Here is a 23,864-nt window from a genome sequence, read left to right as displayed (position 1 = left end):
CTCGTCTCTTCTGCCGCCTCCTTGACCCAAATCCACATGCCAGCAGCACCCACCGTTCCAAGTTCCGTCCTTCGGCCCAGACCCTGCCCTCCCTCTTCCCTCAGCTTTGTCTGATTCAGGCATGTTCTCCAGGCCGCTTCCCCTTCCCTAAAGCCACCCCCCTGACCCCCAGCATCTGGCTGCGGGCCCTCCCCAGCAGCCCTGCGTTTCCTGATATATCTCCATCCTTGTCCTTCCTCAGCAGCAGAGCATCTGACTGACAGGGAATGAGAGTCAGCATTGAACCAATGAGTGGTTGGATGAGGGAGTAAGGTACCATCGGCATCTCTGCCTGCAGTAATTATGCACGGCGGCGGCCGTCCTGTTGCTGTGCCAGGGTATTTGCAGAAGCTTTATAATTCCAGAGGAACAATGTCACACTTTGTAGAAGTGCCACACTTCGCTTGGCCCAGTGAATTGAGTCGTTAGTGTAGCCAGCTGTCTCCTGTAATGGAGTGGGAACACTGGAAGGGGGCTGTCTCCTGTGATGGAATGGGACACTGGAAAAGGCACTTTCTTTTGGCTGCCTCAGCTGCACTTTCTGCCTCACTTCTTGGATCATGGCCTCTCACCTGGCTGATGACTGAGTCTGTGTCCCCCATTTGCCGATGACACCAGCACCTCTGAGGACCCCAGGGCCGCCCCTCCTGCTGTCGCATCTGTTTCTGAGCATCTTAAAATCACCTTTGAAGGAAAAGTCCTCACAGGAGTCCCCCCCTTGTGCCTTACAGACAAAGAAGTATGCCGACGTGATCATCCCGCGAGGAGTGGACAATATGGGTAAGAAGCTGGCCTGCTGGCCTGTCCCCCCCGCCCCTCCCAGAGCTTGAGGCAGGGACAGTTCCACCAGCATGCAGTTACTGAGCACTCCCCTGCGCACGAGGCCTGCCAGTGTTGATCTGCGGCACAGGGTTAAAATATGCTTAAAAATGTATGTAGCTGGGCGCGGTGGCTCACACCGGTAATCCCAGCACTTTGGGAAGCTGAGGCAGGGGGATCACTGGAGCCCAGGAGTTCAACAGCCTGGGGAACATAGCAAAACCCCATCTCTACAAAAAATAAAATTATTTGGGCATGGTGGCATGCGCCTCTGGTCCCAGCTACTCGGGAGGCTGAGGTGGGAGGATTGCTTGAGCCTGGGAGGTTGAGGCTGCAGTGAGCTGTGATTGGGCCACTGCACTCCAGCCTGGGCAGTAAAGTAAGAACATGTTTCTTAAAACATAAATATATGTATATTCAAATCTGTTAGCAGAAAGTACTTTAAGCAGACTCTAACATAAATTCCTGGAAGACCAAGCTAAGAAGTCTTATTTTGCTGTGTCCTGATGCATGTTTCTGTCTGCTGAGATTTGACTCGATGCCCCGCGCCGCAGGCCTGTGCCTCAGGGCAGAGGTTGGGCGCTCACTCCTGGCCGAGTGCTGCGGGGAGGGGCGGTCTCCACGGAGGATGGATGCGGCTAACCAGCTGCTTGTCTGTCTCTTGGCGCAGTTGCCATCAACCTGATCGTGCAGCACATCCAGGACATTCTGAATGGTGACATCTGCAAATGGCACCGAGGAGGGTCCAATGGGCGGAGCTACAAGCGGACCTTTTCTGAGCCAGGGGACCACCCTGGGATGCTGACCTCTGGCAAACGGTCACACTTGGAGTCCAGCAGCAGACCCCACTGAGGGGCTGCCGAGCCTCGGGGCAGGTCTCCCGCCCGGCATGTGTGTTCAGGGACTGAGTCTGGGGATGCCTACCCACACCCACTGCTTCCTCTCGGCGCACCCCAGGGGGGTGTTAGCAGCGAGGCCTTCCTCACTCAGGAGTGGAAACTCGGATGTGTCACTCAGACTCAACTTGCCGGGACACTGACAGGCGTTCCTGAGGTTTTCAGCCACTTCCTCAGGCTCACTGCGGTTTAAAGATCCCTCCAGGTCACTGAGAAATGCCACAGAATGTGCGGGAAGCCTGGGAGGCTTCTGTGAGGAATGTGAGGCACATTATTGGGGAAATTGAGGAGACAGCCTGGACACTGGCTGGCCTGATGTTTTGTTGACAGTGAACCCACAGGGGGAGAGAGTTTTTTCCAGTCTAATCTGGTTCTTACACACTCACACACGTAACTCAAAAGTTTTGTGAACAAGTACTTTCCTTTTTTACATGTTACATGTCCTCCTGTTTTCTGTTTTCTTCTGTTTCATAACACAAGGCTGGTTGTGGCCTACAGACCTCATTTCATGACCCAGTGGTTCACAGTCCAGCATGGCCTACATGGATATGGGGGGCCACTGAGGGATGTTCTCCCTCCTTGCTTGTGCCTTAAAGGCAGAGAAGCGAGGCGGATGCCCCGGGAGCACCCAGCATCACACCCAGGCTTGTGCAGGGCCAGGCTGGGAGCCCATGCAGTAGGGCAGAAGGCAGCGGAGGCCAGGTCTATCCTGGCTGAAGAACAGTGTCCACGCACAGTCCCGCCTGGGGTGGGGCCCTCGCTGACCCTCACAGGAGCCCCCAAGGTGCTGTCTAGACAGGCTGTTCCACCCCGGGGTGGCTAGTGGCCATATGCAGGGAATGGTGCCTCTTGCTGTGGCACGCACTGGATCACCCAGGTACCAGCAGACATGGCAGGCCAAAGTCAGCGAGCCTCCTTTGTGCTATGTGGAGCTCACGGCCTCACGTATGAACACCCGTGTCTGGGTTGCCTGGGGCGACCCTCCCTCCCGCGTGGTGGCTGTCTCTGGAACGCATCCCTTGCCGCTGCCATGGGCAGCCCCAGCCCCTGTCCGTCCAGGCTCACCCACAGTAGTGATGCAGACGTGACGTGGATGAAGGGGGCTGAGCACTGTGGCTGGGTTCTGACAACTGTAACAGTTTTGTCGAGCTTAGGCCCCTTTGGAGGGAGAATCAATAAATAACACCAACTACAAATGCCAGTTCATTCCTTTTTTAATTACATTAAAAAGACAAAGTAAAGGCATGGAGCTGTATGGATGACACACCTTGACCAATGACGAGGAAGATTTCACTCAGCCACGTCTCAGTGGAGTCTCAGCGGGGAGGGTTTCCACACAGCACGGTGCCGAGGGCCAGTCTTGATGCTGTCATAGACAATGACGTGCAGGCCCCAGCCCCGGCTTGTGCTTCAGGTGGCCCTCCAACACTGAGCTGTCTCAGGACGCCTGCCGGCCTCGCTGAGGGCGGGGCTGGGACTTGCTCAGGTTGCTGGGTGTTCATGAAAGAGGATCGGGTCTGCCAGATCAAACTCCACCCTGCAGCACTTAGCAAGGACCAGGCCCCGGTCTGCTGAGTCTCACTTGCTTCACTGCTGGCCCTGGGTTCTCGGCTTTTCTTTGTCAACTCCTAAGCTGGCCTCTGAAATACTCCCTGTGTCTTAGTTCAGGGGTGAAGACACGGAGGGGGTATCTTCATTGTCGAGAAAAAATTAACTTTGCACGAAAAGGAGCTGCTCATCAGAGAGCTTTTCAAGAATGAGACCCCCACGTGTTCCGGTAGAGGCCCTGCTGAGCCCGGCCCATGTCCTCCCAGCGTGGGGCCCACCCTGCTCATTACGTACATTGACCAAGACCCTTCAACCTCGTCCCGACCCCAGCACGGGTGTTCTTTGCCACACTCTTGTTCTAGTGTTTTCGGATCAAGATGTCCCAGCTGTCTTTCCAGCGAAGGGCCTTGAGTTCATGTGGCGAGAGCGACTTGTCCCCGTAGGTGAGTGGGCGCAGCGTGTTGGACACGTGGCACGCGGAGGAGTACCAGGCCACCACCAGGGCGCTGAAGACAGTCCTCTGGAGCTGGGACCTGCAGAGGTCAGAGCAGCATGGGGAAGGGTGGCTGACCACTGCGGCTTCCCTGCCCGGCACCCTCTTGGCATCTGCTGTCCACACGGTCACCCCCCGAGGCCTGGGGTTCTGCCTTCAGGTTTCTGTGTCTTGTCTCCCGCCACCCGTGACTGTCTCCCGCCACCCGTGACCATCTCCCGCCTGGATGCACTGAGAGGGGCCCCCTGACGACTCCTCAGGCCTCCACAGTGGCTGGGCCACCTCCACACAGATGCCAGAGGACTGGTCCCAAACCCACGGTCCTCCCTTGTGTGGCTTCCTGAGACCGGGAGGCCCTCGCCTTCTGCTCCAACCTCCAAACACACCCTGGTTTAGAAGCTTTCTTGGGTTCTCTCCACCACACCACACAACCCGACCATAACCAGCTGCTGTTTCTGACACCCCGAGGCTCCTGGGCCTTGCTCCCTGCTCCCGAATCCTCCAGGCCACCCACATCTCTTCATCCCTTCCCCGTCTCCCCACCCACTCTGCTTTCATCTCTGTCAGCCGTGACTTCTCCCTCTGGGTTCCTGCAGTGCCTCATCTGGGCGTCTCTTCTGAACCTCGCCCATTCCCCGGAGGGGCCAGGAGGATGTCAGTGCAACGTGAAATGGGTGAGGTTCGCTGCACCCCATGTGTTTGCTGCACATGGGCTTCCCAGCAGAGGGCTGCTGCCCGGTCCAGCCACTGTCTCTGCAGCCCCCGTACCTGCACAGGTGGTCGCTGATGTGCTGCAGGACCACAGGGAGCAGAAGGATTTGGAAGGTGAGTGCAGGCAGATAGTGGTAGAGGAAGAGTGTCTTCTCCATCAGGAAGAACGGGAGGTAGTTCACTGCCCAGCCACCAGCACACAGCACCCCAGCCAGCACCCAGCGCAGCCAGGCATCTATAGGAAAGGGTTCAAGCTACACCAACTCTGCTGCTCCCACAGGCCGGATTTTCTCTCTCTCTTTTGCTTTTTTAGAGGGACAGGGGTCTTACTATGTTGCCCAGGCTGGTTTTGAACTCCTGGCCTCAAGTGACTCCCTCACTTTGGCCTCCCAAACTGCTGGGATTACAAGTGTGAGCCACCGCACCCGGCCTGGCTGCCTGTGTTATCCAGCCATTTCCAGCGCATACGGGCAACATGGGACCAAGGGGGCAATTCCTACCCAATACGCTGCACTCGACTGGAGACGCCTGTAACGCAACATGGGAACTTAACATTTTGTCTCTTGGGAGACAAACATAATTTAAGGTTCCACAATACAGAAACAAAGAGGTCGCCTTAAGGGGTAGGTTCCTATGAAGTTGGTTTGTCACCTGAGGCGGTGAACGCTCAGCAGGAGGAGGAGGAAGAGACATAAAAATGAGCTGTGGGCCGGGTGTGGTGGTGCACACCTGTAATCCCAGCACTGTGGGAGGCCGAGGCAGGAGGATCGCTTAAGCCCAGGAGTTCAAGAACACCCTGGACAACACAGCAAGGCCCCATGTCTATATTAAAAAGAAAAAAAGCCATGTGGGAGATGTACTAATCCTGAGGGAGGTCATGGACGCCTCCGCCGTCAGAGCCCATGTGTGAGGTGTACCAACCTTGAGGCAGGTCATGGACATTTCTTCACTGTCAGAGCCCATGTGTGAGGTGTACCAACCTTGAGGCAGGTCATGGACATTTCTTCGCCGTCGGAGCAGGTACCACAAGGACAGCAGGCTGTAGATGGCCAGAGCGAGGCTGCCCGAAACCCAGATCACTATGTTTCCGAGTAGATGGATCTGAGCCTAAGGGAACATGGGAGATGCTGTCAGCCACCTGCCCTCTGCTCAGGGAGGGAAGAGGAGAACACAGGAAAGGGATTCAGATGCACGCACTACTTCAGCAGGGTGAAAAAGGGCCAGGCACAGCCTAGCATCCACTAGGCCTTACTACTGCTGTGGACAGGTCTGCTCCTACTCAGACCTTTCATTAAAAGCACTGATGCCAGCCGGGCGTGGTGGCACATGCCTGTAATCCCAGCACTTTGGGAAGCTGAGGTGGGCAGATCACCTGAAGTCAGGAGTTTGAGACTAGCCTGCCCAACATGGCAAAACCCCATCTCTACTAAAAAGTACAAAAATTAGCTGGGCATTGTGGTGGGCACCTGTAATACCAGCTACTTGGAGGCTGAGGCAGGAGAATTGCTTGAACCTGGGAGGCGGAGGTTGCAGTGAGCCAAGATCATGCCACTGTACTCCAGCCTGGGTGACAGAGCAAGACTACGTCTCACACACACACACACACACACACACACAGCACTGATGCTCTCAATTTTGTAACTGGAAAGTGAAAATTGGGAGCAGATGACCGCTTTGTAACAGCAGCGCTGTCCACAGAGGAGAATGCAAAGTGCGCCTGGAGCTCGGGGTGCGGCGGCCTCTGGGCCTGCGCCTCTGCCTTCAGTGCACATGCTGAGCCGACCTACCCGCCTCTGAGGGAGGAGCAAAAAGGTGGGCATTTCCAGCGTCTGCCCATTCAGTGAATATTTATGGGGCACTGACTGTGTGCCCGGCCTACCAATGCTTTCATTCTGCCGGGTGGAGAGAGACGGCACACACATCAACAAAGCACGGGTAAGCTCCACCACCAGGTGCCACACAGAAAATTGAATGGGAATATCTTAAAACCACTTTTGCCAGGAAAAAGGGAACAATGTGTCTCCACAAAAGCAATCAAGCCGGGTTTCCTTCAACAGGCATGCATGCCACACCCCTACTCCTGGCTCCAGGTTGCCAAAGCATTTAGAGAAAACCAAGTCACAGGCCTTTGTCAGGAAAAGCTTTGGAGAAACCCAGCACTTTCCAGGGTGCAGCAGCTGCTCTTAATGCCAGGAATTCTCAAGAAACAGGATGAATCTATGACTGTCAGCTGTCAGCATCGCTCGCTTACGCTGGTCCTGGGGTGCAGCCAGTAGGCAATATTGGTGTCCAGAGTGACCCACTCCAGCGGGCTGGAGCTGTACTTGTGTTCCGAGTCATCACTTCTCAGCGCCAGCATCCTCCACTGGAACAAAGCAGAGGCCTCTGAGATTGAGGATGGGGGATGCCTCCCGCTGCGCGTGGATTTGGTCAAAAGAGTACACTGCTGCCCCTTGCACGTGGACTGTCCCAGCTCAAGTTCATTCAGATCATGCATCGGAGGCAGCACGATCAGAACCTGGATTCTAGCCCTGGCTGTGGCCTTGGGAGGGTCGCCCCACCCTATGTGCGCCAGTCACCTCCTCTGTAGACGAGGTGATTGGGCTGAATGCTCTCTAAGATCACGTTCAGATTTGTGACCCTGAGTTTCTGATTGTGACTTCTCTTGGGCTCTGTTATGTTGAGTGTGGCCCATTTCACTGCCTGGGGGCCTTAAGACACCCTGGCGATATTGCAGAACCTCCTGGGTCCCTATTACTCCTGACCACAGGGCCACAAGGTGTGGGCCAGGGGTGTCACACACAGTCCCTTACACTGGAGAGAGGAGACGCTCATTCTGTCGTGAGCCTCTGGCTCCAGCGTCAAAGCCTGACTCTGGTTTGAGACCTGTGCAGCCCCCAGGCCTCCCTGCTGAGGAGTCAATGCTCAGCGAGCTAGGCCAGCTTCCCTGGCCCGCTCCTCACCTGCAGCTCCGAGAATCTCGCCATGAAGCTGAGGTTCCTGCTGACATCCACCTGTGCAGGTGAGTGCAGCTCCCATTCCCGCTCCCTCTGCTCCTGGCCTGGCAGAACAGACAAGGGCATAACAGATAGAAGTAGCACAAGGTCAAGAACTCAGAGCAGAAGCTGTCAGCGCAGCAAAAAGCTGGCTTCCTGCCTTTCCAACAAAGACCCCTCATCGAACCGCATCATTCCACTTAGCTTTCCCCACCACACCCAAGACTACCCGGTCAAATGAGGCGATTTCGACCCTCAGAAAGCTCCACTTGCACGGGGATAAACTGGTTGCCTTCTAGCAACACCTCGGAAGAAGCGTCTTGAGTTGTTACCGCAGCAGCTGAGTGCAGGGTGCAGGGAGGGAGATGACCTGCCACCGAGCATGGAGAATGTGCTCAGTTCCCTTCCCACCAAAATGAGAACTCTGGGGTGTTATCAAATATCGAGCAGCTGGACGTGCATTCCTGGAGCGGCGGAAGCCACGCCGCGGACTCACTCGCGCCATATCGGTGCTCCTCCACGTTCCACACCGTGCTCCCGTGGTAGCCCCGGGACAGCTTCTCCCCGACGATCTCCAGCTGGCGATACCCCCAGTCAGGGAGGTGAGCCCCACTCAGCTGGTGACACCGCAGGAGAGAAAAGGGCGTGATGGGAAGGCCGTGGCTCCCATGTCCACTCGGGTGGAAAGGCAACCCCTGCCCAGGTCACGCTGTCAGCAGGTGCCCCTTGTGGGAGCTTCACATTGGGATTCCATCCTGAGAAGTTACAAAAGCTGCCCTCCCTCGGTGTAAAAGGAAGCCGCCCTCCCTCGGTGTGAAAGGAAGCCTCCCTCCCTCGGTGTAAAAGGAAGCCATGATGACTCGAATCAAGCGTTCTGCCTGTAGAGAGGCGGTGAAGCCTGAGGAGCTTGGGGAACAGCCTGGAGCCCACAGCTCAGGACAGGCCAAGCCACGGACAGTGTCCTTACCTTTAAGACAGCGGAAGTGTTCACGTGCACAAAGCGGACCTCTGAGAGGATGGTCTTCCAGACATCTGTGTCGGATCCTCTGTTCACAATTTCCTGCAAAAAGAGATCTCAAGGATTATTTCATTCCTTTTCAAATTTCCTTCAACGTAAAAATAAAGACCTGTCACCAAACAATGATATTGACTTGAGCCTGAGATAAAGGGACAAGCCCCCAAGTGAGGGAAGCTATAAGGGGCTGGTGCTGGCCTTCCTTCCCAATGCCCACAGCACCCCGGGCTGCTCTGAGGGTTGCTAGGGAAGCGCGCCCTCCTCCTCGCCAAGGCTGTACAAGAGGTCTCCTCACAGAAAATACAAAGCCTGATGTTCTTCATGCCTCTCTGTAAAGCCTATTCATAGAGAAGGCTCAGAGCCCTGGCCGAAAAGTGAGCAAGTCTCAGTCCCTATCTGGCAGGACTCGCAGACGGCTCAGATGAAGGCCAGACACTGTCCCTGCGAGACACAGCTTAGAGATTTCCTCACATCGAGTAATAAGACAACTAACATCTGAAAGGCACTTTGTCTTGTCACAGCCTGACATACCGGAGCCTCACAATGACCCCATGACGTCGCATGACTGTCATTTTCCCATTTTACTGTCACAACCAGAGAACCCAAGAAGCTAGGCAGGAGCAGGCATGAGGAGGCCTGGCCGGGGTCCACGCCGCAGGCCGGGCGCGCACACCTCATGCGTGCTCCTCCTTCCTTGTTCTATGAACTTCAGACACCTGAAATGTGGGCTCCTGGTGCCAAAGGGGCCATCAGAAAGGACAGAGAAGGGTGCCTGTGAGAAGGGGGCAGGTGCACAGCACTGACATCAGGGAAGGACTATGGGGGGGCGGGGATGGAAATGCAGAACGCACACAGGTATGCAGAGCACAGAGACGGCGAGTGGGGCAGAGGGGCTCACTCTGCACAAAAATGGAACAGTCAGCCAGGAGCAGTGGCTCACACTTGTCATCCCAGCGACTCTGGGAGGCTGAGGTAAGAGGATGGCTTGAGTCCAAGAGTTCAAGACCAGCCTGGACAACACAGCAAGACCCCATCTCTACAAAAAATTTTAAAAGTCAGACTGTCCTGGAATAGAAAAAATATTTTAAAAATTAAATATTCAAAATTAACAGGGGCCAGGCATGGTAGCTAACCTATAATACCAGAAGGCAGAGGTGGGAGGATCACCTAAGCTTAGGAGGCCAACACTGCGGTAAGCCAAGATCATGCCACTACAGCCTGGGTGACAGAGTGAGACCCAGTCGCAAAAAAAAAAAAAGAAAAGAATATCAGCAGATACCTGGCTTTGCTGTGAGGGCTGGCCATGGGGACATGGTGCTCACTCTATCGAGAAGCGAAACAGGGCTGGGCCTGCGTAGGCAGAAAGCGCTGAAGCCAGTGGGAAGCTAGAAGTGGGGGGTGTGACCTCACTATGGAAATAAGCCCAGTGCCTTCACTGTGGTCATGGGGCTGGGCTGCATTTAGTGCTCATGTCCTTAGATTCAGATGGCAACATGGTCCAGTAACAGACTTTTTATGGAACCTTTCCCAGGAGACCCGATTCCATAAGTGGAGCAGGTGACCCTGGTCGCTGGAAGGAAAGGTGACCACAGACCTAGCGCCTCAGGAACATCCCCCACACTCATGGCTGAGCCTGTCCCCAGGGAAATCCTGAGAAATGGAATTTCTCCTGGATCATGGTGGCAGAGGGGTGTGGCTGGAGCTCGTGTCCTGTGTTCAGGACCTGTTCCTGAGGCTGAACAGGTTGGGAGAACTTTCACCTAGCAGAGCCTCAAGCGCACCTGGCACCCAACATGGAGCAAACACAAAGCATTTAGAATCTGAGTGAACACAGGCCTCTGACGCAGGAAACCACCAGGTTCCCCAGTTCCACCAAGGAAGATGCATCGGTTCCCTGTGAAAACATCTGTGACTTTATGTACGAATAAAACTTATGTAACTTTACATCTGAATCAGAATTATTCTAAATATCCAACCTCAACTGGGTGAACTGAAAAAAAGGAAAATTGATTATTCTCAATGGCAGTTTCAAACATTCCATGTCAGGAAGTGCTCCGTGTCAGGAAGTGCTCCGTGTCAGGAAGTGCTCCGTGTCAGGAAGTGCCCCGTGTGAGCAAGTGCTCCGTGTGATGGAGTGCTCCCTGTGAGGGAGTGTTCTGTGTTAGAGGAAGTGCTCCGTATGAGGAAGTGTTCTGTGAGAGGAAGTGTTCCGTGCGAGGAAGTGTTCTGTGTTAGAGGAAGTGCTCCATGTCAGGAAGTGCTGTGTTAGGAAGTGCTCCATGTGAGGAAGTGCTCCGTGTTAGAGGAAATGCTCTGTGTCAGGAAGTGCTCCATGTGAGGAAGTGTTCTGTGTTAGAGGAAGTACTCCGTGCCAGGAAGTGTTCTGTGTGAGGAAGTGCTCAGTGTCAGGAAGTGCTCCAGGTGAGGAAGTGCTCCATGTGATGAAGTGCTCTGTTTCAGGAAGTGCTCTGTTTCAGGAAGTGCTCTGTTTCAGGAAGTGCTCCGTGTGAGGAAGTGTTCTGTTAGGAAGTGCTCTGTGTGAGGAAGTGCTCCGTGTGAGGGAGTGCTCCGTGTGAGGGAGTGTTCATTACTGATGGTTGTGGCTGCTATAGCCGCAGCCTTACTCACCAGTCTCCAGAGGTTCTGGGCGGGCATGGAGATGTTATAGTCAATGTAGCAGGAGACCTCCTGTGAATGGGGACTCAGGGGGGCTGCAACATCATGCCTGGAAAACCAAGACCGAGATTTCAGGAAATTCTTTGAATTCCCCTGGAAGGCGGTTACTAAATCTTTCAGGTAGGAAAAGGTTGCTTTTCAGAAACAAAGCCGGCTCAGCCGTAAGGGGTGGCCTGGTCCCATGAGTTGCTGCTACTGAGGATGGAGGTCTTGAGGCTCGGCGATGGGAGTGGACACTAAACAGGCAGGAGGCCCTGTGGGAACATTTCCAGGAAAAAAGGATACTTTGCTGTGGAACCTTCCACCTGTTAGATGAGCGAACCAAGTTTCAGAGGAAGGAACCGCGAGCCCAGGCCCCTGATCCGGTACTGCTGCGATGCCAGCTGGCAGTACCAATGCTACAACTTGCAGGGCTGAGCTGCCCGCCCCCGCGCCCAGCTGGCCTGGGGATGCAGCAGATATGCCGGGAGAAAAGGCTATCAACCTCAATGTTAACGAACACCCACTTCTTTTTTTTTTTTGAGACGGAGTCTCACTCTGTCACCCAGGCTGGAGTGCAAATGGCGCGATCTCAGCTCACTGCAACCTCTGCCTCCTGGGTTCAAGCGATTCTCCTGCCTCAGCCTCCTGTTTAGCTGGGATTACAGGCACGTGCCACCATGCCTGGCTAATTTTTGTATTTTTAGTAGAGACGGGGTTTCACCATGTTGGCCCAGCTTGTCTCCAACTCCTGACCTCAAATGATCTGCCTGCCTTGGCCTCCCAAAGTGCTGGGATTACAGGCGTGAGCCAGCACGCCCGGTCAGGAACACCCACTTCCTCTTAATCCACACACTCAGTAACCATGTGGTACCGCACCATGCACCTGGCACTGTCTAGGAGCAGCCACCCAGCTGTGAACAAGACGAGGCCCTCACAGCCCTCTGGGAAACAGCCATCATGCCGGTGGACAGAGCATGCAGCTGCAGGAGTGCCACTAATAAAACAAATGGTGGGGGACAGCACCCGGGAGGCACTTTCTGATGCGGTGACATCCCAGCAGACCCCTACATAGAGGGGCCATGGGGGAGCCAAGTCCAAGAACATTCTCACAGAGGGAGCAAGTGTGGAGCCCCCAAGGGGCCCGCAGGTGGTTGTTTCAGGGCTGGGGGAGCCAGGGTGGTGGGGGTGAAGCATGTCAGGGTCACCAGGGGCCCTGGCGGGTGACAGGAGTCACTGAGCACAGAGGAACAACGCAAGTGGGCTGTGCATGGTCCCCAGGCCGGACGGGCTGCTGCGAGGTAGAGAGGTCAGGCCCAAGGAGGTGGGAGTAGAGGGAGAAGGAAGGACCCCTTCCCAGGGCTGGTTCTGAAGGTTGAGAAACAGGATCTCCCAATGGAATCAACGTGCAATGGGAGAGGAGGGGAAGGAGTCAGGTGATGCCTCAGCTACTGGGCCCTTTCCAGGGAGAACCAGAAGAGCCAGGGCCAGTGACCGCCCCTGTGGAGCTGGGAGTCGTGGAGAGCTGGAGGTGAGCCCCGGGCAGCTGGGTGGAAGTCCAGAAGAGGTAGCCCCAGGACTGGGCCTGTGCAGAGGCGGCAAGGCCGGAGGGCCCTCAGAGACTGAGAGCAACAGAGGAAGAGGAGGCGGTGGAGAGTGCAGTCAGGGAGAAAGGAGGAGGGTGTGAGCAACTGTGCCCAGCACCGCGGGAAGGCAAGTCGGACAAGGACGAAGGACTGAGAGGGAAGAAGCCTTCACGGCTCCACTCGTGCCCGAACTTCCAGGCTTCTTGGACTCACTCATACTTTAAGCTTTACCACTTTACGGAGGTGCGCCCAAACTCCATTCTCTGCATAGAAAGCGGGTCAACATTCCCAGCCTGTCCGTGTACACTCATCCACGGTGCCCCGAGCTCTCCTAGGATGGGCTGTGCTAGGTGCTTCTGTCCAGTCCTCACGGAGCCTCTGTTTCCTCTTAACCCCGCTCCCTTCCGCGGCCAGGCCTCCCAGCATCAAATGTAGGTCTAAGAGCTGCTGCACATGCAGGTGAGGGGGAGACAGGGGGCAGCGGCCCATGGCAGGGCTCACGTTTTGCTCTGAACAGAGAACCACAGAGGAAACCCACAGGTGCAGCAGAGCAGACGGCAGGCACACTCACGTGTTCAGGGAGCGGGTGGTCAGGCCGTGGACCAGCTGCACCATGTCCCCATGCCTCACAGGTCTCGGAGGGCTGCTCACCACCAGTTGGTGCCTGGAAGACACAGTGCTGTCGGGACCACGCAGCGCCTGGTCCCCTCGAACTAACAGTTGCACTGGAGGGGCACAGCTCTGAATTCTCATGGCTGAGACTGCCTCCCAACCCATGTATGCCTCACATGAGGTGAACACAGGAAACCAAAGCACAGACATTAATTGAGCTCTTTTCTGAAACCAAAGGTCATTTTCCAAATGTGATTCCATCCGCGGTCATCACACCTGCATTGCTCTGAATTTGTCTACAAACACTACAGTGACAAATGTACCATGACTGCCAAGGAATCCTTCTGAAGGGCATTCCACCAATCAAAGTGTATGAGGGGGCCGGGCGTGGTGGCTCACGCCTGCAATCCCAGCACTTTGGGAGGCTGAGCTGGGTGGACCACTTGAGGTCAGGAGTTCAAGACCAGCCTGGCCAACATGGTGAAACCCCATCTCTACTAAAAATACAGAAATTACCAGGATGTGGTGGTGGGCACCTGTAATCTTATCTACTTGGGAGGCTGAGGCAGAAGGATCGCTTGAACCCGGTAGGTGGAGGTTGCAGTGAGTCGAGATTGTACCACTGCACTCCAGCCTGGGCAACAGGGTGGGACTCTGTCCCCCACAAAAAAAAAAAGAAGAAAAAAAAAAAAGCCCACTCGGGCTGCAGGTGCTGGAATTGGGCAGGCAGCAATGGGAGGACACCATCGGGAAACGGTGACCGGGGACGGCTAGAGACCTTGTTTGGGGGCAGAATCCACAGGACTGGATATGGGAATGAGAGCAAGGGGCGCCTCTAGCTGGGGTGTGTGCAAGATGATGCTACTTTTGCAGGAGGGGGGTTCTTGTTTTTATGAGGAAGGGAGAGGGACACAGGTCGGGGCACTGAGCTTGCCTGGAAACTCCTCAGAGCAGCTACTGAGCAGGCTGCTCACTGAGGGTCTCATGATCTACTCCCCTGATGTTGGACTCAGCACTGAGCTGGCGTTCAGGCCGTAACGGTGACTAGAGTTGGTGAGGGAGGGAAAGAAGGGGGCCCAGGACTGCATCCCAGGGTCTCGCCTGGCCAGGCCAGGAGGTGAGCTCTGCTCTGGAGTCACAGGACCTGCACTCACCTCCTGGGATCCTTTACAATCCACCAGTTATTGACGTCTTTGAAGGGGTAACAGGTCACCTGTTGCTGGTGGGAGCTTCCTCGGCCGTTCTCATATCTGTGTGAAGTCAACAAAGAGATGTATCTGGGCCAGGCGCGGTGGCTCACGCCTGTAATCAGAGCACCTTGGGAGGCTGAGGTAGGATAACTGCTTGAGCCTAGGAGTTTGAGACCAGCCTGGGCAACATAGTGAGACCCCGTCTCTATTTGTGAAAAAAAGAAAAGAAAGGGAAAGAAACGTATCTGGAAGTGGGTCATCGATCAGGCCCACACACCTTTCTCCTAAAGTTTCTGCAAAGGGAAGCAGATTTCAACAAATACAACCTAGCAAGGGGTTTCAGGGAAAATGAAGATACCACAGATAAGGAGCTGAAATCAGACGATTTAGGCAGGCAGTGCTGAGGTCAGCCACAGCCACAGAGCTGGGGCCGACCCTGGGCCCTGCCACATGCCAAGTCCCTCCAGCAACACCCGGGAACCACGAAGCTCACGGGCAATCAGCACCCAGGCTGCTCAACTTCTTTCTGCCCTGCAAACAAACTTCCTCAAAGAAAGGGAAAGTTGCTAAGATAAGCACATCTATGAGCAAATAAAGCATTTAATCATCTTCAAAGTAAAACCATCGCTTTCCTTACATCATGGGGTAGGTGTCCTGGTGGGAATGAAGCCAGCAGGGCACAGGTTTCCCAAAGACATTCCTCAGAGTGACCTGGGACCCGAAGGCCACCTCCAGCGGCTGACCCTGGGTGATCCGAGCTAGTCCTCCCTGAGACAGAAGCAGAAGGTTGATGAGTGAGAGACAGAAAGAAAAATGCCCCTAAGCCAGCCTTCCCGATGGCCACTCCTCCTCTGGAGTGATGTTCAGGCTAGTGGCCATTCTCGTAATAGTGGTAATGATCTACCATTTAATCACGTCATGTTACATTATAGAACCATAATGAACACTAAGTCTGATCAAATGCTGCCTCTGGGCCAGGCACTCGGTTCAGCCTTCCACGTGCACCCTATTCAGTCCTTACAAGCATCCAATGAGGTAAGAGCAATGATAATGTCTAAGAGATAAGAAAACCAAGACTGGGGTGAGCCAAACAGCTTGCTGAAACACACAGCACTACAGCACTGGCCGTCGGCAGGCTTGGCTGACTTTAGGAACCACGGTCCTGACCGCCTCTACTGATACCTTCTACCACTGCTGCGAGGTTCATAGGAATGAAGGTCACAGTTGAGTGTGGTCCTTAAGGCGGGTGAAACTGCCCAGGGTTTGTAGGACTTGACTTTAAAACGCTCCCAGCTGCCGGGCACAGTGGCTCACACCTGTAATCCCAGCACTTTGAGAGGCTGAGGTGGGTGGATCACTTGAGGTCAGGAGTTCCAGACCAGACTGACCAACGTCGTGAAACCCCATCTCTACTAACAAAACAAAAAAATTAGCCAGGTGTAGTCGCAGGTGCTTGTAATCCCAGCTACTTGGGAGGCTGAGGTAGGAGAATTGCTTGAAGCCAGGAGGCGGAGTTTGGGTGACAGAGTAAGACTCCATTCCCCTCCGCCAAAAAAAGAAATATGGATGTGGATTCTTCATTTTTTGATTCAAGTGCTAATGTTCACTTGATGTATTTGTAAGAAAACTCTGGGTCCACTATCATCTTCCTTTTCCAGTGGCCACGATGCCCACTGCTTACTTACCTCTAAGCTGGCCTGGAAGGCACTGGACATGATTTGGTCGTGGGGCCCAGAGCGGAAGAGTAGAATCAAGTGGACGTAGAAGAACAGTAAGTACAGGACGACCGGGATGACCAGCAAAGCCACTGCTCGGGCGAGCAAGTGACAGAACACACAGACCTGCCAGAGATTCAAAGAAAAGTCTTGTTCTACTGCGTGGAAAAGCGCACCCACCTCTAGACATTGTGAGCTTAGAAAAAGTTAGTGACAGAAACTCTGGCCTCCCATACAGAGGCACCTGCAGATGCCGACAGGCAAGGCTGCCGAGGCCTGCCTGCTTCTGAAACATTGAGGATTTGAGTCTTTTCACCAAGTTCCCCCTGTGACATCCGCATCTGCACCATACAGGCCGCTCTCATGCAGCACTGGACATCAGCACCTACATTGGACAAAGTCTGGTCTCCAATCAGGTGCCAGGCATGGACAGCTGCAACACCCAGAACGAGCACGTAGGTGAACACACCCATGTACTTGATGCTGCAAAGACATGACGGAAATGGAGTTAACACGAGACAAGAAAACACGAGGAGGCAGAGGAGGACACTGCCCAAGACCAAAGGCTCAAACTCACCCCACTGCGCAGGAACAAGCGACCCCTGTCAGTGTTAGCCAGAACCACCAGCTCAGAGAAAACGGGCTGGAATAAAAACAGAGCAGACGGAGATAGGAATAGTTCAGACACATTTCCAAAAGGCTAGAGAAGCTCCACATTCTTCAGGGAAATCTTTCTGGGTCGGCTGAGCGACAGGTGCAGTAAGAAAGAATTCCCATCTCCCAAAGAATCCGTCCCAGCAGAATTTTTCTTTTTGCCCAGAAAATTCTGTCCTGTTAGTTTAAATTATAGAAAAATGAAGATGTATTTATGAAGTCACAAGCCAAGGGCCAACCCCCAAAATACTAGAGGACCAAAAGATATCTAGCACTAAGCACAGAAGCTCACGCCTGTAATCCCAGCACTTTGGGAGGCCAAGATGGGTGGATCACGTGAGGTCAGGAGTTTGAGACCAGCCTGGCCAATATGGTGAAACCCCGTCTCTACTAAAAATACTAAAATTAGCCAGGCACGGTGGTGTGTGCCTGTAATCTCAGCTACTCAGGAGTCTGAGGCTGGAGAATTGCTTGAACCTGGGAAGCGGAGGTTGCAGTGAGCCGAGATCGCGCCATTACACTCCAGCCTGGGTGACAGGGACTCTGTCTCAAAAAAAAAGATATTTAGCAAGCAACTCCTCAAAATGAAAAGGTACCGTCTCACAAAACAAAACAAAACAAAAAAAGGTAACGGACCATCTCAGACCAACAAACCACCCAGAATCTCTGTTCTCGTTAACCAGGAAGACACTCCATTTTCCATACCTGTGCTTTTGGCAGTTGAAGAACTTCAGGTAGGACAACACGGCCAATAGATTAAAAAATATTAACACTGATTCCAAAAGCATTAGCCTTGACTGAGTGATGAGAGCATTCTCTGTTTCAAAAAGGAAATACGTGTCAATTTTAACGTAGCAAGGGAAAATATGTATGAGGATGAAAAACATTCATGAAAAAAGGCATACTTCAGAAGCGATACAACTGTATGGGGCTGCTGTGAATGTTAAAACATTCTATAGACACAGGGCCTCATACTGTCATCACCCAATACACATCTCTGTTGATTTTCTACTGTCTCTTTCTTTTTTTTGAGTCAGGGTCTTCCTCTGTTGCCCAGGCTGGAGTGCAGTGGCACCATCATGGCTCACTGCAGCTTTGACCACCAGGGCTCAAGGGATCCTCCTGCCTCAGGCTCCTGAGTAGCTGGGACTACAGGCGCATGCCACCACACCTGGCTAATTTTATTTATTTATTTTTTTGAGACAGAGTCTTGCTCTGTCACCAGGCTGGAGTGCAGTGGTGCAATCTCGGCTCACTGCAACCTCTGCCTCCCGGGTTCAAGCGATTCTCCTGCCTCAGCCTCCTGAGTAGCTGGGACAAAAGGTGGGCGCCACCATGCCCAGCTAAATTTTGTATTTTTAGTAGAGATGGGGTTTCACCATGTTGGCCAGGATGTTCTCGATCTCTTGACCTTGTGATCCACCCGCCTCGACCTCCCAAAGTGCTGGGATTACAGGCGTGAGCCACCGTGCCCGGCTTATTTTTTTTGAGATGGAGTCTCGCTCTGTTGCCCAGGCTGGAGTGCAGTGGCGCAGTCTTGGCTCACTGCAACCTCCACCTCCCGGGTTCAAGCAGTTCTCCTGTCTCAGCCTCCCAAGTAGCTGGGATTACAGGCACCTGCCGCCATGCTCAGCTAATTTTTCGTATTTTTTTGTATTTTTCGACGGGGTTTCACCATGTTGGCCAGGCTGGTCTCAAACTCCTGACCTCGTGATCTGCCCGCCTCAGCCTCCCAAAGTGCTGGGATTACAGGCGTGAGCCACTGCGCCTGACCCTTATTTTTTGTACAGATGCAGTCTTACTATCTTGCCTAGGCTGGTCCTGAACTCCCGGGCTCAAGTGAGCCACCTGCCTCCGCCTCCCAAAGTGCTGGGATTATAGGTGTGAGCCACTGCACCCAGCCTAATCTAACTTTTCATCTGCTTTAATTTCATCTGTTCATAAACATGAGCTGGAAGACCCTCTCTGAAGAGGATCCACTGACTTACGAGTCCATCTCAATTGGCCAAGGCCTGGGAGGTGGTGGAACAAGGGGAAGTTATCATTTGGTTACAAGATTGGTTGGAGATGGAGGTGCCCACGTGCGCATGGACTTTGCAGCATCATCTGGGCAGTTTTCTACTGCCATACCCTGACTGCTGATAAGAGTCTGATCCCACAATTCAGTAATCCCATACCACGGGGTCAGCCTGGGAGCGGGTGACTTGCAGCGTCAAATCTGGATGAACCAGATGCACTTTCTGGTGCAGCTTGCCCACCAAGCCCACGTGATCTTCCGGGCCAAAGGGTCAGTTCTTCCCTACGTGACAGCAAGAGCAGGCAGGGGCACAGGTCTTACCGATGAGCATCAACAGAGCAGCTCCCATGGCGGCGCAATGAGAAAAGTGGAGCTCCAACACTATCTGGTAGGCCATGGGGACCGACAAGGCCCCTGCCAGCGCTGGCAGCAGGCGCAGGGACCACACAGGCACGTTGCTACTGTATTCTGGAAAAGCAACCACACTGCAGAGCTGACTACACTGTGCACACACCATCTCCATGTGCTGCAGCTGTGTTTTCACATAGCGCCATCATGCGCACAGACTCTAAAATGCACGTTTACAAAACTGGGGACCACTTCGGCAGCAGAATGCATAAACTATGGGTGAAGGCTTTGAAATTAGCTTTGCATAGTCACGGAACCCGATCTCACGAAGCATAGACAGGACTAAGGATTCTAAAATTTACCGCCTTACTTATACATTTACCCTCCCTATTTTCTTTTTTCTTTTTTTTTTTTGAGACGGAGTCTCGCTCTGTCGCCCAGGCTGGAGTGCAGTGGCGCCATCTCGTCTCACTGCAAGCTCCGCCTCCCGGGTTCACGCCATTCTCCTGCCTCAGCCTCCCGAGTTGCTGGGACTACAGGCGCCCGCCACCACACCCGGCTAATTTTTGTATTTTTAATAGAGACGGGGTTTCACCGTGTTAGCCAGGATGGTCTTGATCTCCTGACCTCGTGATCTGCCTGCCTCAGCCTCCCAAAGTGCTGGGATTACAGGCGTGAGCCACCGCGCCCGGCCTACTCTCCCTATTTTCAAAAACATTGTGGCAATGTACAAAATTTACATGTACAAAAGATAATTACAATCAGATGCTATGTAATACGTGTACCAACAACAAGGGCTAAAATAATGACTGTAACTAAACACTAAGATTTTAACCATACTTTTCAAAAGTCTTTCATTTGTAATCCAACCAATTTATTATTTTCTGGACTCAGATTAATAAGGCACAGTTTCTGTGGGACTAGGTATGAAAGGAAAAAAAAAAGCCACAGTTGTTAATCCTTACAAAAGTCACAATCTCTCCATTCTAACCTGTGCACATTAATAAGGGAAATGAAAATTATCTTTTACCTGCTCCAATTCTGTTCCACAAAAAATTGCCATCGAATCCTCCTAAATAACCTGAAACAGAAGATTAATCAGTAACTATCCCATTCAGCAAATATTTCTAGAGTACTGTGGCAAGCAATAAATAAGATGCATCAATAATAAGACCTGGTTTCTGCCTGTAAGAAATGCACTGATAAGTTTTAAATGTATTTGAGGTCCTGAAGGGTAGGGGCTACTCTCCTAACTGATGACTCCTACCTCCCAAGGCCAGCACCATGTGGCCAAATGGCGGCCCACTGTCATCCAAGAAGAAGATTCGTTTCATGTAAAAAGAGATGTACTGCCCATAATATACTTCGTCAAAACTAGAAAAAAAAAAAACAACCCATATTATATTCAATTAGAATCTTAACTGTAAACAAAAACTGTGAGGATAAATGTGTATGTGTTTCCAAATGACTTTGGGTGGGTGATCAGCAAAGGCTGGATCTGTTGCCCCAATTGTTTCCCATCCCCAAATATTAAGATGCATACAGCATCACCCACCCACAGAGACATGGGGAATTCACCAAGCACAGCTGGCACTCAGCATGCCTGCCCCATACAGATTCTGTCTCTCCCTCGTGTTTGATTTAGGTGGATACTATGAGCCAACCTGCTGAAAGACCTCCTGGGACGCAAGGCTAATTCTGCCTACCCACCCCCCCACCCCCGCCCCCACCAGCAGCACATGTCTGTGGCTAGCGATGACCCAATGAAACAGCTGCAAGTATGAAAGGAAAACGTGGGAATCAACTGCAATAACATGTTTTCAATCAGGGAGAGGTGAAGATAACCAAGAAACTGCTGTCAATTTCTCAGGCATAATAATGCAACTGTGGTTATGTGATTTTTGTTTTTAAGAATCCTCAGCCAGGCACGGTGGCTCACGCCTGTAATCCCAGTACTTTGGGAGGCTGAGGTAGGTGGATCACAAGGTCAGGAGTTCGAGATCAGCTTGGCCAACATGGTGAAACCCCTTCTCTAGTAAAAATACAAAAATGAGCCAGGTGTGGTGGCAGGTGCCTGCAATCCCAGGTACTCAGGAGGCTGAGGTAGGAGAATCACGATTGCACCATTGCACTACAGCCTGGGTGACAGAGCGAGACTATGTCTCCAAAAAAAAAAAAAAAAAAAGAATCCTCATCTTTTACAGACATACCGCTGAATTATCTATGAATATAATATGTCTAGGATTTGCTTCAAAGTAAAATCCACTGCAGGGAGGGGGCTGGCTGTGAACTGATAAGGTGAAGCTGGGTAATGAATATACTGGTGTGTGTGTGGGGGGGTCATTCATTATACTCGTCTCCCTGCTTTTGTATATGTTTGACGTTTTCCATAATAAAAAGTTAAACAAAAAAGAACATGCAGCAGGGCGGAGTGGCTCGTGCCTGTAATCCTAACACTTTGAGAGACCGAAGCGGGTGGATCATGAGGTCAGGAGTTCAATACCAGCCTGGCCAAGATGGTGAAATCCCGTCTCTACTAAAAATACAAAAATTAGCCGGGTGTGGTGGTGGGCACCTGGAATCTCAGCTACTCGGGAGGCTGAGGCAGAGAACTGCTTGAACCCAGGAGGCAGACGTTGCAGTGAGCCGAGATGGCACCACTGCACTCCAACCTGGGCGACAGAGCAAGACTCCGTCTCAAAAAAAACAAAACACACACACACACACAATTAATCAGTTAATAAAGAGCCCTTCAATAATAACAGCAATCACCTCCTATTATGACAAAAACACATTCTAAAGAGTGCTCTCAACAGTGAAGACTCACTTCCAAATCCATCAATCCTCTGCCGTCCAGACTTTAAAACTGTTACCTAAGGCTGGCAACCAGATTTTCCTCTACTGCACCCCTTTAATGGGCCAAATTTCACCTGTTACAGACTCAGAGGGCAAGACCTAAAAGGTGTACTCTGCTGGGGCTGTCCTGGGGACAGACTGGTCTTTCCTCTCACTGCCAAAAACATCTATCACCAAGAAGCCAGGATTTCACTCTCCCATTTATGCTATTCAGTAAGGGCGCCTCCTGTCACAAAGTACAATTCTAGATTCACCCTGGGAATGGAGTCATTTAGCTTACACCACAGCCCGCGGGTAGGTGAGTCGCCACAGCCGGCTCAGTAACCCCATCCCAGTCAGGGCCACAAGGCTCAAGTTGATGTCAGCCGTCACCACTACAGGGCGCTTCAAAAATCCCCACATCTTGTAGAAAAGAGGGCTCAGGCAGATGCCCTAGAAAAGAAGGAAAGAGCCGTGGTCAGTGAGGGCTCACGAGAGGCTACAGAAGGAATCCCCAGCCACCCGGCTCCCAGACGCGCGTCGAGAGAACCACAGCACAGCCGGGCCGAAGTTCCTGGAGCCTTGGTTCAGGTAGACATGTGGGGTGAGGGGCACTAGCAGTGAACTCGGGTGGGAATTCACGGGATCTCAGGACTGGACATTCACTCCTTTCAACAACTCAGCCCACAAAACCTGCCGAGCACATCTTGGGAGCGAGAACACTGCTAAGGAACGCCAGGGTTTCTGCCCTCCCTCCCCGACGACCAGGAGCCCACAGTGCGGCCACAGCTCCCTGACCCTGGGCAGCTCCTGGGTGCCATCTCAGCTGCTTACAGCCCAGGGACCCCAACCTGGCCGAGCCTCGGGGCCTCCTCATCTCTCCTCAAGGATGCATCTGCCCCCAGTGCCTCCCTGCCTTCTATCCCAGCGGCACATCATCCCCGGGTGCTCCCTTTCTCGCCTGGAGGATGCATTTGCACCCTGCACCCCCACGTTCTCCTCCAGGCTTCATCTTCCCTTGAGCTCAGCTTCTCTTGAGGCTGCATCAGGCCTGGGACACCCTGTCTCACACCAAAGCCGCATCTGGCCGTTGGCGCCCCGCTGGTCTCCTCAGGCCCCATCTACCCTGGACGCGCCCTTCCCTCCCTGAGCTGCATCTGCCTTGAGCGCCTTCCTCCCAAAAGGTCCCATCCGTCCTGGGAGTGCTTCCTCTCCCCTTGCAGACCGCATCTCCCTGGCCGGCCCTTCTTCCCCACAGGCCGCACCTGTCCCGGCCACCAACTCCCGAGGCTGCGTCGGCCCCAGCTCCGTCCTCAGCCTGAGACTGCACCCGCAGCACGCCCTTCCTCCCTAGGGCTGCACGCGCCACGGAGTTCTTACTTCGGGGCTCGGTTGCCCGAACGCCGCACCTGCCCGGGCCCGAACCCCGTCCCCAGCTCCGGAAAGACGGGGACGCCCCCGGCCCCAGCCTGTCCGCAAGCCACGGACCCGCGTCCCGCACTGACGGACTCCCCCAAGTCCGGGCTGGGCTCTCGTCCCCGGTGTCCCCAAACGTACCCGCGTTTCTCCGAGTCCAGGCAGAGCCGCGCCCGGCTCCCGGCAACGCCTCAGAACCGTCCGACTGGGCCGACGGTTGGGGGTGAGGCCGCTCGGCACCCCGCACCACTCACTACCCTGCTCAACGTTCGATTCACCGCGCCTGCGGGGCCCGACGGGCAGCAGCGCGCTTGCGCAC

At 53.5% G+C, this 23,864-nt stretch overlaps 2 protein-coding genes across 8 annotated transcripts in view; one reads left to right on the top strand and one right to left on the bottom strand.

Moving 5' to 3' along the window:
- Positions 1-2,950, top strand: part of UCK1 (uridine-cytidine kinase 1) — a 7,509-nt gene extending 4,559 nt beyond the window's left edge. For both annotated transcript variants that reach the window (XM_054500615.2, XM_054500616.2), the window contains 2 exons: positions 771-819; positions 1,529-2,950. In XM_054500615.2, the coding sequence (XP_054356590.1) occupies positions 771-819; positions 1,529-1,710 (231 nt within the window). In that variant the 3' untranslated portion in view covers positions 1,711-2,950. The remainder of the gene's footprint in view (positions 1-770; positions 820-1,528) is intronic.
- Positions 2,951-23,864, bottom strand: POMT1 (protein O-mannosyltransferase 1). Of its 6 annotated transcripts, XM_054500607.2 has the most exons (21): positions 23,687-23,864; positions 22,431-22,582; positions 20,562-20,668; positions 20,325-20,375; positions 19,268-19,414; positions 17,635-17,746; positions 16,853-16,918; positions 16,665-16,758; positions 16,246-16,401; positions 15,198-15,328; positions 14,525-14,620; positions 13,330-13,422; positions 11,146-11,242; positions 8,470-8,562; positions 7,999-8,119; positions 7,470-7,567; positions 6,758-6,871; positions 5,487-5,613; positions 5,236-5,328; positions 4,564-4,741; positions 2,951-3,835 (listed from the first exon to the last, which is right to left on the bottom strand). In XM_054500607.2, the coding sequence occupies exons 2-21, from the start codon at positions 22,550-22,552 to the stop codon at positions 3,661-3,663; spliced, it is 2,271 nt and encodes a 756-aa protein (XP_054356582.1). In that variant the 5' UTR covers positions 22,553-22,582; positions 23,687-23,864; the 3' UTR covers positions 2,951-3,660. The 6 variants fall into 6 exon arrangements, with proteins under 6 accessions (XP_054356582.1, XP_054356583.1, XP_054356584.1 ...); XM_054500608.2 differs by lacking the exon at positions 5,236-5,328; XM_054500609.2 differs by lacking the exon at positions 19,268-19,414 and having other exon boundaries at positions 23,687-23,851.

This window comes from Pongo pygmaeus, chromosome 13 (assembly GCF_028885625.2).
Source record: "Pongo pygmaeus isolate AG05252 chromosome 13, NHGRI_mPonPyg2-v2.0_pri, whole genome shotgun sequence".
NCBI lineage: Eukaryota > Metazoa > Chordata > Mammalia > Primates > Hominidae > Pongo > Pongo pygmaeus.
The sequence above is the reverse complement of the archived record's forward strand: the minus strand, read 5'-3'. Positions and strand labels throughout refer to the sequence as shown.

Excerpts from the sequence above, each read along its gene's own strand:
- POMT1 (XM_054500607.2), bottom strand. The coding sequence starts at position 22,552 with ATGTGGGGATTTTTGAAGCGCCCTGTAGTGGTGACGGCTGACATCAAC. Across the intron at positions 20,376-20,561 it reads CATGGTGCTGGCCTTGGGAG|GTTATTTAGGAGGATTCGAT; the intron begins GTAGGAGTCATC and ends CTTCTGTTTCAG. Across the intron at positions 13,423-14,524 it reads ATTGTAAAGGATCCCAGGAG|GCACCAACTGGTGGTGAGCA; the intron begins GTGAGTGCAGGT and ends TGTGTCTTCCAG.